The following is a 13,646-nucleotide window of genomic DNA, read 5'->3' on the forward strand; positions in this document are numbered from 1 at the left end:
GTAGCCATCTGGATATTCCCCTGGAGCAGCTAACTTTAGAATGGTTCAGTACAGGCAACATGTGAGAGTGTTCGGTCCTCCATGATATTTCTGTTATTCCCCACCCATAAAGTGATCCTCTAAGACCCCCCTTGCTAAGTTTCATTACCCTCAGTATATATGCAACAATAACCTCATAATGCTCTATTTCTCATTGGTGGTTTAGTAATCTGTCCTTGTTCTAATATAAATCCGCTCTCCATATATTGAGATCCTGGTGAGACGGATTTCTGTTTATACACTCTCGGTCAATCCAGGAGCAGAGCTGCAGGGGGCGAGAGAGAGCAGCAGCCTGAACCAATCATGAAACAGGAGGCGTGTCTCAGACTACTGGTCAGCATAAATTATAGCACTGTTTTAAAGTAGCTTGTCAGGTACGCTAAAACACCCTCAAGTCCTTACGGACCAGGGATTTAGTGTCCCATATAGATCTGAAGCTCCTGGCACCCGTGTAATTCTTTAGTAATAGCGGAGACGTGCACCTGCTTCACTGCACATATGTCCTCTGGCTTCACTGAAGAACTACGCCAGCACTGGGAATACAGGAGTCAGGTAAGTATAAAATATTTCTTTTATTTTTACAGAAGGCACAGATGGCATTTAAAAAGGGCTATTTGGAACACTAAACTTTCAGTCCATAAGGATCCATGGGTGGTTTAGTGTTCCAAAGCATAGTGATAGGTTTTTCCAAGGTTAAGGTACTAATGACTTATCCTTGGGATAGGTCACCGATATCAGACAATCAGATGCTTGAAGAGACTTCGATGTTTGGACAAGATGTAGACAGGCCATGGGACAATGAATGTGACATAACAGGACCTATGAAGCAGAGGTAACACTAACTGGAGCAACAATGCTGCTATGAACTGCTGACCTGGGGAGGGGTCACGGGTTTCAGACCCCTGACAATCTAATATCCAGAAATACCAATATATAAGCAAGCTAATACTACAGCTGTGTAGGTTCAGAAAAGACACTTTCAAGGTATTGTCGAGTCTAAAAGAAAGCTTAATGATTACACAAACATATCCAAAGAGTTTAATACTTCATATATAAAACATAATGCGGAATAATGAAAAACTAAGTATTATCAGCCAAAGGTTAAAGTGAAGGATGTGAAAACTTCTTACCACAGACAACTGACTCCATGTAGACCTTAAAGGTTTATAGAATACAACAATGCGATCTTCCTTTGGCTCCTTACAATCGGCTTCTTCATCTGAGTCAATATCTAGAGCCTTCTCCTTGTAGTTTTGATACAGGACGGCAGTCTCTGAAAACAATGGAAGGTCATATATTATTAAGTGACAAATGGAATCAGACTGCCCAATACAACATCAATACTGGAGAGTTTGGGAATTCATCTGCACATGCCATGTGTCTGAAATAATCTCCTGTATCAATAGCATAGCCTCAATGGAAACTTCACTGGCTCAATGCCAAGATATAAATAGCATGTTTGTATTCTCTGAGGTACTTGTATTGTTAATGTATAGCTCTGGTGGAGGAGATGAGAGCTGGATTTCTAAACACAGTGAAATTAAAGATGTCAAAGGCTTTTGCTATTATTCCTCAATGTAACAAGTTACAGGAGTTCAATATATGCACACACATAACAGGGTATTATATAAAGTAACACTACAAACATCAGGTATAGAAAGCAGTGTAAGGAAAAAGAGCGAAAGCTGACATTTAAAGGGGTTCCCCAAGCTACAATAGGACTTAGGACTGCCCATCGATATTAGTTTAGCGGGCTCCAATTCCTAGCACCCCCACAGATCAGCTGAGAGGTTCACTTGAGCATTAAGCATTGTGTGCACTTATTTATGGGTATTACAGTGTAATAATCTATGGTATGGTGAAATATATGCCACATTCCCCAAAATAATGCACAGAGCACAACCAATGAACAAAAAATAAAGTCTAAAAAAACTCTAGAAAATTTGTCACAAAGACTGATTCTTCATCACAAAATACTACCTAGAATAATAACTGAAGTGCCGTTTGCCGTAGTTGACATATTTACCCACTTCTAAAGATATGTATGACTGTGCAGTGCTGATATATAGCAATAATATAAGGATATTTATCATAAATGTCTAGCAGTCTGGAAAACTATTTTAGATAGTGCTTAACCCTATGCTAAAGGGGCCCATGCAAATATCTAACGCTCAGATGTCCGGGGGGGTTGGCCAACTATGTAATATATAGGGTGACCCAACGTAGCTCCCTCCCAACAGATGAAGTCAGGGGGATGAAGCATCAGGCATGCTGAATTTTACATGTCCAATCCGTTCGTTCTCAGGGAACAGCAGACTCCCCTCTCTGCCTAAAGAACACATGAATACTCAGAGTCAGAAAGTGTTTGTTAGGTGTGGAGGAATATGTCAAAGCGCACATTAAATAATATCACATAGTCATAAGAAGGAAGCCAATATTCATTTTTTTTTCTCATACAGGAGGAACATTTTATCCTAAAGCTTTTGGAGTCTTCAAAGTAGTATAAAGACTTTACAGAAGATCACCTATAGCAGAGAGAAACATTGTATCCGGCTGAATAGAAACAAAAGCATTGTGACAAATTGTACTGTCACTTTCTTGTACTTTACACTTTGGGCAAGTGTCCAATAACCAGACAACACATTCACAACGGTGTTTGTATGGCAGCAGTCACAGCCTAGCAACCTCCTCAATTCCACCATTGCAGGCTACACATATACACAAGGTTACTTTCCTCAAACAGAAAGTAGACTATACCCAGTCTTATGTACAACTACAATCAGACAAGGTAATATGACATATCTTCAAACAGTAACAATATCTACAACACAAGACAATAAATACTAAATAACCTTTTACAAGGGTTAGTTTCATTTGCTGTGGATTCCAGGGCTCCATCTTATAAGAAACATTCACATATCGCTCAGTTGGAAACTGGGCTGAGGAATTGGAGGTAGAGTTGTGGAGAAGGAATTGGGGCCAGTTTGGGGAAAAGTCTATGTCGGAGTCAGAAAATAAGTTACCGACTACAAGTAAAATGTTTAATGACATACACAATTATTGGTATTTTATAGTTACTTAGATGTATAGTTTGTTACATAGGCATTCAGTTACTCTATTTTTTCCTGAACTATATGAGCTTTACTTTTCCTGACTATGGTCGTCAGCCTCAATCTGAATCGGGCTACAGAAAAACCCAGAAAAGTCGAAGTTGGATTTTTGGCCTACCAACTCCATAGTCCTGGTTTTTGATGCTGCGACTTCATTTAAAAAAATCCAGAGCTGCTGTTGGGATCTGACTCGCAAAGACACATGATACAGCACAACATTTTGGGGACAGTCCCTTTTCTTGGCGCTTTATGCAGGCAAAGCAGGGAATGTAATCCTGCATAAGGCGTTGATCACATTGATATTATATTTTGTTTACAACGCAAGTCCTGGCATGGGACCAGATCCATCATAAAGTGGTTCCAAGTGGTAACTGACAGACCTTACTGACCTGACCAAACAGAGTCTATTGGGTTTCAACAAAGTTTCCAAAGTTTGCATAGCAAGAACAGCACAGTGTATCATGCTATTTTTGTTGGCAAAAGTTACAGAAATCTCAATTGAGCTACAAGTGGAGAGTCACAACATTAATGTGAATACAAATTAAAATTCGGTACCTTTATAAGAGATCAAGGTCATAAAGCTGAATGTAAAAAAAAAGGAAAATGATTTAATCTATTTCTTATCCATGTATTTTTTTTTTTTATCTCTGCACAACAGAAAATGTGAATTGCACAAAACTGAATTGTAATATGCAAGCAAGGGAGATATGGCAGAACAGAGATCGCCTCAAGAGCAGCTACTTCTATCCGTTTGGTCATCTATATTGCACGTTCCAGGCTCTGGTCAGACACGATAATGATAGATGGTTTATGGGAAATACAGCACTATCCTCTTAACCTGGTTCCTTTCTGTACCCTCAATACACATAAAATAGACTGGCATTATAATTTACTCTTTCTACATGCAGGAATTGGAAGAAAGGACATTGTTTTGTCTATGAGAGTCTCTTCAGTGTCTGCCAGGTAGTTTCACAATAGCACAGGATCTATGTGCATCATTGAGGGCACTGAACGTAATGTTCTACAGTGCCACAGTAAACCAAGCACGACACAATATGGACTTCAACTAAACAAAACTAAAGAAGGGAAGGAATGTCTTATGTGTTCTCCATGTATTACTGCCAAAGGATGTCCAGAAACAACACTCCAACTGTGTATGGGAATCACTATGAAATACTATAAATGAGGTAGCTCTTACCACTTTACCTTGACTACAGAAAGTCTAATAAATGTTCTAATATGGATTATCCAGGGGGGGGGGGGGGTGGGATTCAGATTCCCTAACATTTTATGGCTTGTGCTGGTGGTCCAATCCTTGAATACATTCACACAGTGGTGCCATAGGAAGCCGGTGACCACATTACCTTCTTATATCCCTAAAGGCACATCTTTATGGCACGTTTTAAGCCAATACAAGAAGTTAAATCTACAAACAGAATAGGACGCATCTTGCCACGATACTTTTTCTGTATAGAGGTTCCACCCCTGGATTTGGCTTACAAATACTGCTGGAGACTGATGGAATACGGACTACTATACTGACATCCTGTGAAATAGAAATAAGCTAAATATATAGGCCAGACATGGCATTTGTAGATTTCATGATGCAAGCTACTGATCTTCCTTTAATTCATTTCTTCTACATACCTTCCCCATCGAATGTTCCTTGTCCTCGTAGAATTTTGCGCTTCAGAAAACAAGAAAAAAATAAAAAGTGATTAATGGGAGTATTATTTACATGGAACTATGGAAAGCTGAAAGAGATAAGGTGCTATTTATACATCTATGTAAACATAATACATAATACTGGACGAAAGCTTTACAGGAAGCGCTCCACCAGACTCTGAGGATAGCGCCAATGACATCTGCAAAATACTATCCATCCTGTGGCTACAAAACTACAACTCTCAGCATTCTACGACGTCTCAACCTGTCAGGGCATGATGGTAATGGAACATGGTTGGAACAAGCTACTGCTGTAGATGATGTGAATGGTGGAGATGCAGACTAACACGAGAAACGTACAAGGCAGAGATACTGGAAATGCTGATACACAGTACTCTCCGAAACTTTTTGCTAGATGGACACTGTATCTGCTTATAAGGTGAGAATACTTACCATACACACATCATTTGAATACAGGAACATAGACCCGTGGGAAAGAAAGTAAAAGGCAATGTTCACATCACTGTCAGATGCTACACTGTACAATGTATATGCCAAGCATATCCATAAAGTAGTATTCCCCTGATGGAACCCAAAAGAGTTCACTGTAGGCCTCCATCTTGCTAGTATATGTCAGCACACATTTTTGTTTGCTGTACAGAATAAATAATAGACTTTATTCCATGTAAAAAAGTTTTAGAACCGTTCAGTGATGTATCCCGTTATATGTCAGGAGGTCCTACCAATGTATACCCCCAATGTAGGTTCTAGATGTATCGTGAGAAGTAGAGTTTTCACATCTTGGCAAAAGACTACAGGGTATTTAGAATTACATCCGGCCACTTCCTCTATTTTAGGTGGACCTCAGGTTATAAAAATGCTCTGCCAAGTTTTCATCAGTGAAGCCAAGGGTCCCAAGATGTCACCAATGAGTAGCACAGGGTCCAGAACCGAGGAACTATGAAAGGATGTAGTGCAAGTATATGGCTGGTCTTCACCTACTAAATGGCAGAGAGAAAAGCCAAAGGGAGAGAAAGTGGTACAGACTCCTGAAAATTCTTGCAGACCTTTGCTCAAGTCAATGGTGAAGATTAGACGTGTCACCGAGTGTTTTCTATAACCAGAGGCAAATTTGAAACTCAGTAAAATCCTAAACTCACTGAAGAAAATTCTTTAGAGCAGATATGTATATAGAGTGACAGATAGAGCAGTTGTGAAACGTTTGGAACATTTGTTGATGTTTCATTTTTAACAGTTGCCATTTTTTTAATACACCATACTGTGAAGATAATGGAACAAACAGACCTGTTAGACTGGCAAAGACCTGGGATTTCCACTATTTAGGGTCCTCTACCACCACCCTCAGGACATTTTGAGGCTGGGGCCAAGTACAAGTCCACAAAACAACAATATGGTCAGCACTGTATTTCTGCTGTAGATTTTTTGAGCCAAAGCCAAGAGTGGATTCAAAGCAAATGGGAAATATAAATGAAGGATTTAGACTTCTTCCTGCTCCACTCCTGGCTGAAAATGAAAATGTGCCAAAATTTGCACCAATAAATGCAACATAGTTTCCAGCCAAGGGGCACCAAACTAGAAATTTTTACAACTTGAACTTCATACATTTTATCAAGCTGTGGACATGATGTGAACTGCATAAAAGAATGGTTAATATTTTCAATGGATTAGTTATTAACAGAAGTCAAACACTACTAGTTACTACATACATGGTACTACTTACTTTTATTCTTCCCAAACTAGAGAAGCGTTCCTTATCTTCCACGACAGCCTTGAGGATTGGCTGAGACATTCTATTATTCTTTTTTCTATCTACAGAATTGTTGAAATCCACTCCACTCACTACCGCCCTTCGATACGAGGTGGATCTAAGTCCTCTACGTAGTGAGCCTGGGCTTTCAGTCTCTGCATCTCCATCTCCATCTTTTGGACTGGCCATGCGGCCACTCATACTGGTCTCCACCATACTACGAGTCTTAAGCAACCTTTTGCCAGGTTCCATATCCTGATTGTTCTGTACACTATTTTTAGTTGTCACCTTTATTCCAGATGCTAAGTCTTTGGGAATGATTTGTCGCTCCCCTACTTTGAGAGACACTGGGCTATTGGTACTCAGAATGATAGACTGCCTTTCTGGGTTCGATGAGACTCTTTGTAAAGGCTGTTTTTCTTCAGATTTTGGAGAACTAGGCAAAGAATTGGATAGAATAATATCTGTGTCCTGGGTTAGCCGAGACTGACTGCCGTTAGTAGTGGTAACCATCCCATTAGATACCAATCCAGAACTGGACCCAAACACAATCTTCTCCCGGTCAGGCGTCAGTGTAACACTACTAGGTGTCCTTCTTGAAACCATTGATTTTCGGCTCGGAGAAGAAAGGTTTTCACCATTAGTAAAAGTTATAGAATTACTAGAAACCACTTTTAAGACCTGAGATGAACGCCTGTGGCTTGGGGGCAATGATTTATATTCCAGAGATGATAGGGATGATGAGGATTGTAATTTCCCATTAGGACGGTGCAAGTAAGTTCCTCCTTGCTGATGTATTCTGCTCTCTGGAGAACGTGTAATCCTTTCGGCAGGTTGAGTCACTGTAAAACTCTGCTTGTCCTCCACTGGGAAGTCAGTAATAAGCAATCCATTTGGGCTCTGGTAAGACTGTGGTCTTGGTCTGGGGCTGTAGTACAGTCCCTCTCCGTGCGGAACATGAGAATTAGCTTTCCTCCACAATGGAACAAACTTCACATCACTGGGAAACTCCACCTCGCTTTCTGCCTCCATGGCAACGTTTGTTCATTCTTCAAAAGCCACCAAAATCCTAAAGAAGGTCACGAAACCTCCAACAATCTGCCATTCCTAGAAAAGAGATCATGTCAGGTACTGAATGTAAAAAGCATTACGCTTCATTCCTAACGTCCATCAAAATCACTTATTTACAGAGAACACAACTACTATATAATGTTCAGTAGACGGACACACAATTAACCATTTCATCCTCACAACAGGCCAGGCCACAATGTGGTGCAAAAGCACAAAAAGACTTTAGAAAAGCAAAAGTTCTAGATGTCCAGGACGTCGCTTATTCAACTTTACATCTAGCTTCCTGCATTATGTACAGTAGAAAATACCGTATACACTATATGTATACAGCATGATGTTCCTCTATGTGTTTGCAAGTGTATAGAAATAGACATTTTATCCCTTTCAGGACAAACTCAATTGCCCTTTTTCACTGATAAAGCTGCGGCACTAGAAAAACTGGCATTAACCTATGTTCACACAGTACTCTTCCTAAGTGGATTTTGATGGAAAATACATTAAAATACTGCATGCCTTATATCCACCTCCCATGAAAATCCATGTCAGTGAGCGTCAAGTTGCTTATTGAACCGTAAACTGTTACAGATTATCACATTATGTGATTTTAGCATATTCAGATTTTTCCATTGAAGTCAATGTGTAAACACCCAAGTAAGTTGTGTTTGCACCAGGGTATTTATAACATTGCAAAGCAATAATAAAAGGGGAAAAACGGGGACCCTTTACCCATAGGACATGTTTACTTAAAAAAATATCTTCTTGTGGCCCAGGTACAAAAGTTTTTTTGAACTCCATTCACATGCATTGTAATGAAATTTTGCATAAGATTCCACACCAAATATCTATGGCAACTTTACAACATACTAAAAATAAGGTGAATTTTCCTTCTACATGGCAATGAATAGGTATATATCCAATAGAGTGTCCCTGCAGCTTGCTACAGAAACACCAGAGAGAATCCAATGCAAGAACTGAGCTCATGTTTTCCGGATGAAGCTGGTTTGGCATCAGACATGAGTTGTAACACTGGATGTCTGCCATAATAACGTTGGATGTGGTGGAGAGACCTCGCCTGGTCCCCCGAAAAAGGTGCGTGCTCCCCCCTCTGATGCCCTTGGACAGTGGTCACCAGTCCCAGGCTTGTGCTGTCTCAATGAGATTCCTAGCCTGGCAGACTTGCCTCACCCCATTCCTGGAAGCCTCAGCAGTACCACGGTCTAAGGTGCACACTTGACATTCCGGGTCCGCCAGGCAAGTCACTGAATCATCACTGGTCCCGTACTCATGCTCTTCATATGCAGTCCCTGGCCTGGCAGACTCGCCTGTCTCGGTCCCCGGAGGGCCCAGCAACACTACCAGGTAAAGGCACCTACTCGACCCCTCAAGACAAACACCAACCCCTTTCACTGATCCCAGACTAGTGCTACCTAAATGTGATCCCAGAACAGGCTCGGCTTACTGTATCAGACAGAATGATGCAGATTTTTTTTTTCTTACTGCCCACATATATGGATGCCAGACTGGTGTACAAACATGTCATCAATTGTGCCCGACTCACGTAAGGCCTGAAACAGCCATCTGGACACAACTGATATTTGTGAACCCAATCTGAGAGATTTTCTACAAAATCACATTCACAGCCATATAAAAGTTGCTAGTGTGAACATGCCCTAATAGGAGTTATATGATCCCTGTTTGCGCTCTACAATCATAGAAAAAAAACTAGAGTGATTGAAAAAAATTGGCATGACAAATACTCATCATATCCCACTGGATTACAATAGCCATCATCACTATAATCTGTAATTGTCAGTGGGATTGTAGTGGGAATCTGTGAGTGTAAAGCCGGGCGGATTTCACAACATAAGCATTGAGCAATTACATTTCACTGACAGCTCAAATAACCACAATCACAGTCATGTGATACCGTGCCAGGGAAGAAATGGTTAAACCTTCCTATTTACCTCGATGAAGACCCCAGGATTATAAATCCACCCGGCCAGTAGATTTCCCATGAAAGACTTCTCACAAACCAGCGCTTTCTCTGTTTTTGACAGCGAGCTCCACAATACAACCCTGTCATCTTGTGTCATGTAGGAAAGCCAATCTGCCTTTAAAGGAAAGTTCTTCTCAACCTTGTGTTAAAAACAATGAGAAGAAAGAAAGTGGAACCCTGCCGGGTGACAGATGACAGTGGGAAAAGTGCATGTGAGGGGTGTGCCAGGTTGGAAAGGTGCTAGGTGCGACACATGAGCTGATCTGTGGTCAGACATCGTCCTAAAGAAAGTAACCTAAAACCATAAACCCCAGAGATCCTGATCGGACCATACAGAGGAGAAGAAAGCTGGCTCACCTGCAGGGACACCTAACACCTCCGCTGCCAGAGGGGGACAGCCTGCGCCCACACCTGGAATGTGATAATGGTATGGTGTGTGCAGCACAGGCACACAGGGGAAGGCTGGGAGTTGTAGTGCAGGACACCGTCACGACATCCTAGAACTTATAGTGCATAAACTTACTGGGGGAAAGATGTGAAGAACTATGGAGTGTTGTCATGATGGTCATATGCTGGGATTTGTAGTAGTCTTAAGCAAAACTCCATCTGTGAATATCAGCTGTGTCCTGAGGTGTAGAGAGTTCAGCAACCAGAAATGCTCCAAGGAAACGCTGGGATTTGTATTGCTGTCCCATGAAGGTACCATGTTGTGAGGATGTGCTGGGATCTGTAGTGCAGCACACTATGTTGTGAAGGTGTGCTGAGATTTGTAGAGCAGTACATTCTGTTTTGAGGGTATGGTGAGACCTGTAGTGTAGTGTACTATGTTGTGATGGTGTGCTGGGATCGGTAGTGCAGTGCACCATGTTGTGAGGGTGTGCTGGGATCTGTAGTACAGTATACCCTGTTATGAGGGTGTGCTGGGACCTGTAGTGCAGTGTACCCTATTATGAGGGTGTGCTGGGATCTGTAGTACAGTATACCCTGTTATGAGGGTATGCTGGGCTCTGCAGTGCAGTGATCCATGTTATGAGCGTGTGCTGGGACCTGTAGTGCAGTGCACCCTATTATGAGGGTGTGCTGGGATCTGTAGTGCAGTGTACCCAATTGTGAGGGTGTGCTGGGATCTGTAGTACAGTACACCATGTTGTGAGGGTGTGCTGGGATCTGTAGTGCAGTGTACCCTATTGTGAAGGTGTGCTGGGACCTGTAGTGCAGTGCACCCTATTATGAGGGTGTGCTGGGATCTGTAGTGCAGTGTACCCTATTGTGAGGGTGTGCTGGGATCTGTAGTGCAGTGTACCCTATTGTGAGGGTGTGCTGGGATCTGTAGTGCAGTGTACCCTGTTGTCAGGGTGTGCTGGGCTCTGTAGTACAGTACACCATGTTGTGAGGGTGTGCTGGGATCTGTAGTGCAGTACACTATGTTGTGAGGGTGTGCTGAAACCTGTAGTGCAGTGCACCCTATTATGAGGGTGTGCTGAGACCTGTAGTGCAGTGCACCCTGTTGTGAGGGTGTGCTGGGACCTGTAGTGCAGTGTACCCTATTATGAGGGTGTGCTGGGACCTGTAGTGCAGTACACCATGTTGTGAGGGTGTGCTGAGACCTGTAGTGCAGTGCACCCTATTATGAGGGTGTGCTGAGACCTGTAGTGCAGTGCACCCTGTTGTGAGGGTGTGCTGGGACCTGTAGTGCAGTACACCATGTTATGAGGGTCTGCTGGGACCTGTAGTGCAGTGCACCCTGTTGTGAGGGTGTGCTGGGATCTGTAGTGCAGTACACCATGTTGTGAGGGTGTTCTGGGATCTGTAGTGCAGTACACCATGTTGTGAGGGTGTGCTGAGACCTGTAGTGCAGTGTACCCTGTTGTGAGGGTGTGCTGGGATCTGTAGTGCAGTGCACCCTGTTGTGAGGGTGTGCTGGGATCTGTAGTGCAGTGCACCCTGTTGTGAGGGTGTGCGGGGATCTGTAGTGCAGTGCACCCTGTTGTGAGGGTGTGCTGGGATCTGTAGTGCAGTGCACCCTGTTGTGAGGGTGTGCTGGGATCTGTAGTGCAGTGCACCCTGTTGTGAGGGTGTGCGGGGGTTCTGTAGTGCAGTGCACCCTGTTGTGAGGGTGTGCTGGGATCTGTAGTGCAGTGCACCCTGTTGTGAGGGTGTGCTGGGATCTGTAGTGCAGTGCACCCTGTTGTGAGGGTGTCTCATGGGCTCCAGGGCACTGATGTGTCGGCTGCCTACCTGGGATCCTGGGCGATTCTTCCTCCACTTGTATCTTGTCAGTGACTACAGCATTGTCCAGTCAGACACATCCAAGCCGCTCTACAGCCTCCCCCAGCGGACATCCAGGTAGAACATGCCGAGCAGTGTGTAGAAGGCTCTGAGATCCCAGTGAAGTGTCCCGTTGCCCGGTCCAGCTCCTGCAGTTAGTGCTATGAGGCGCAGCTCCACCTGCACTGGGTGGAGGGAATGTCTGTGTCCTGTGGGAGGGACAGGCCCGGAGTCCGGCGGTGGAAGGAGATATAAGGCACGACGTACAGATAGGTGAGCGGTGTGACAGAAACAAAAGTCTCCGGGACTCTACTACAAACTCCGGCTCCTCTAACTTCTCAGCCATTCCTGTAATGCGCCACCTAGTGGTGCTGGAACTTACTCACAGGGACACGCACAAAGAACAGAGCTGTGCTTGTTGTAATGTGCCACCTAGTGGCGAATCTTAGCAACTGCATAGATGTGTTCTGTAGGACAAAGTGAAACAATGTATTCAAATTAATCCTGTACCTGCAATAAATGATCGCAAGTGTCTAGAGGACAGCACAGGGGGAAGCTATGTTTTATTGTCTGTGGGATAACAACCTATGCTGCATGCTCATAGTTGGCAATGTTATCTAACATCATGACACTGATCTGGGACATTGAAGGTACAATATGGACCCAAAACAGGTAGCTGCTGTCATCTGTAGAGCCATACAGCCTGCATCCTGAATATGGTCATTTACATACCAGCCTATGTGCATGTGCATTACATTCGGGCCTGCTGTACAGTTACTCTTAGTGACCCCACTCAATACTAACGCCTCTTTTTATGCCCCACTAATGTGAATATTTATCTTTCTATTCAGTACTGATGCCCCCTTTTATCTCTCCGCTCAGTACTAATCTAGTCCCTTTTCCTATTCAATAATAATACCTCTATTGTGACTATGCTGAATAATACAGTGATAATGCCCCAAGTGTGCCCCTATTCAGATTGCTGGATTCTGATGCCAGTCAGGAATCCTAGCACTGACTGCTTTTGACAGCAGCGCAGAGATCAAAAGGAAAATTAAAAAATTTTCCCACTCTGGGGGGAAGCAGAAGTACAGAACATGCGCCCCTGAACTACCATGTGGATTGTAGAATGTGGACAGGGACTGTCATTCACTGCGGAAGAAATATGGCACTGAAACTTTCCCCAGCCACTTGATCACCAGGGTTTTTAGCTGTCTTATTTAGAGAACCAGATATCTAACATTGGTTTGCAGCTCTTCAACTTTTGCAACTTTTTAAGTGCCACTTGTTGCAAGTTCCCCCCCCCCCCACACACACACACACGCCCCCTTTGCTTCCTTAGGGTAAAGTAGACCTGAAATCTACCATAGCAAAGAGCTGGCATAGCTTTCAATACTGGTGTAGGCTCTACCTGAGGATGCTCCTGATTTATGACAAGGCCTTGACCAAGTCATATATCAGGTAAATCCTCCGCCACAGCAGGGATTGTCAAGACTGGTGTGGAAAGAACCATCTGACCTATTGATCGGTCATATCAAATGAATTGTCTTATAATGAATCTCATGAGATTCACCCATCTCTAGCTCTGAAGCCGTAACTGATGATGTACCTGGCCCAATGACTAGATGGTGTATTTATCACATTGCATGAAAGTATTTCTTTATCAGTTGACTTCAACACTTGGAAGCTATTTAGTTGCACTCTAATAACATGGTGGGGCTTTACAACA

The 13,646-nt window shown here is 43.1% G+C and overlaps 1 protein-coding gene across 3 annotated transcripts in view; it reads right to left on the reverse strand.

Annotated features, from left to right (window-relative positions):
• Positions 1-12,211, reverse strand: part of ARHGEF26 (Rho guanine nucleotide exchange factor 26) — a 104,567-nt gene extending 92,356 nt beyond the window's left edge. Inside the window, exons 1-4 of one of the 3 annotated variants that reach the window (XM_075268771.1) lie at positions 11,888-12,211; positions 6,556-7,689; positions 4,797-4,836; positions 1,170-1,312 (exon numbers count right to left, since the gene is read on the reverse strand). In XM_075268771.1, coding sequence (XP_075124872.1) covers positions 1,170-1,312; positions 4,797-4,836; positions 6,556-7,614 — 1,242 coding nt within the window. In that variant the 5' untranslated portion in view covers positions 7,615-7,689; positions 11,888-12,211. Of the gene's footprint in view, positions 1-1,169; positions 1,313-4,796; positions 4,837-6,555; positions 7,690-10,006; positions 10,033-10,172; positions 10,220-11,887 lie in introns of those variants that run through there. The other 2 variants (XM_075268773.1, XM_075268772.1) reach the window with 2 other exon arrangements.
• Between the last annotated feature and the right edge of the window lie 1,435 nt (positions 12,212-13,646).

The sequence above is a fragment of the Leptodactylus fuscus genome, chromosome 3, assembly GCF_031893055.1.
Source record: "Leptodactylus fuscus isolate aLepFus1 chromosome 3, aLepFus1.hap2, whole genome shotgun sequence".
Taxonomy (NCBI): domain Eukaryota; kingdom Metazoa; phylum Chordata; class Amphibia; order Anura; family Leptodactylidae; genus Leptodactylus; species Leptodactylus fuscus.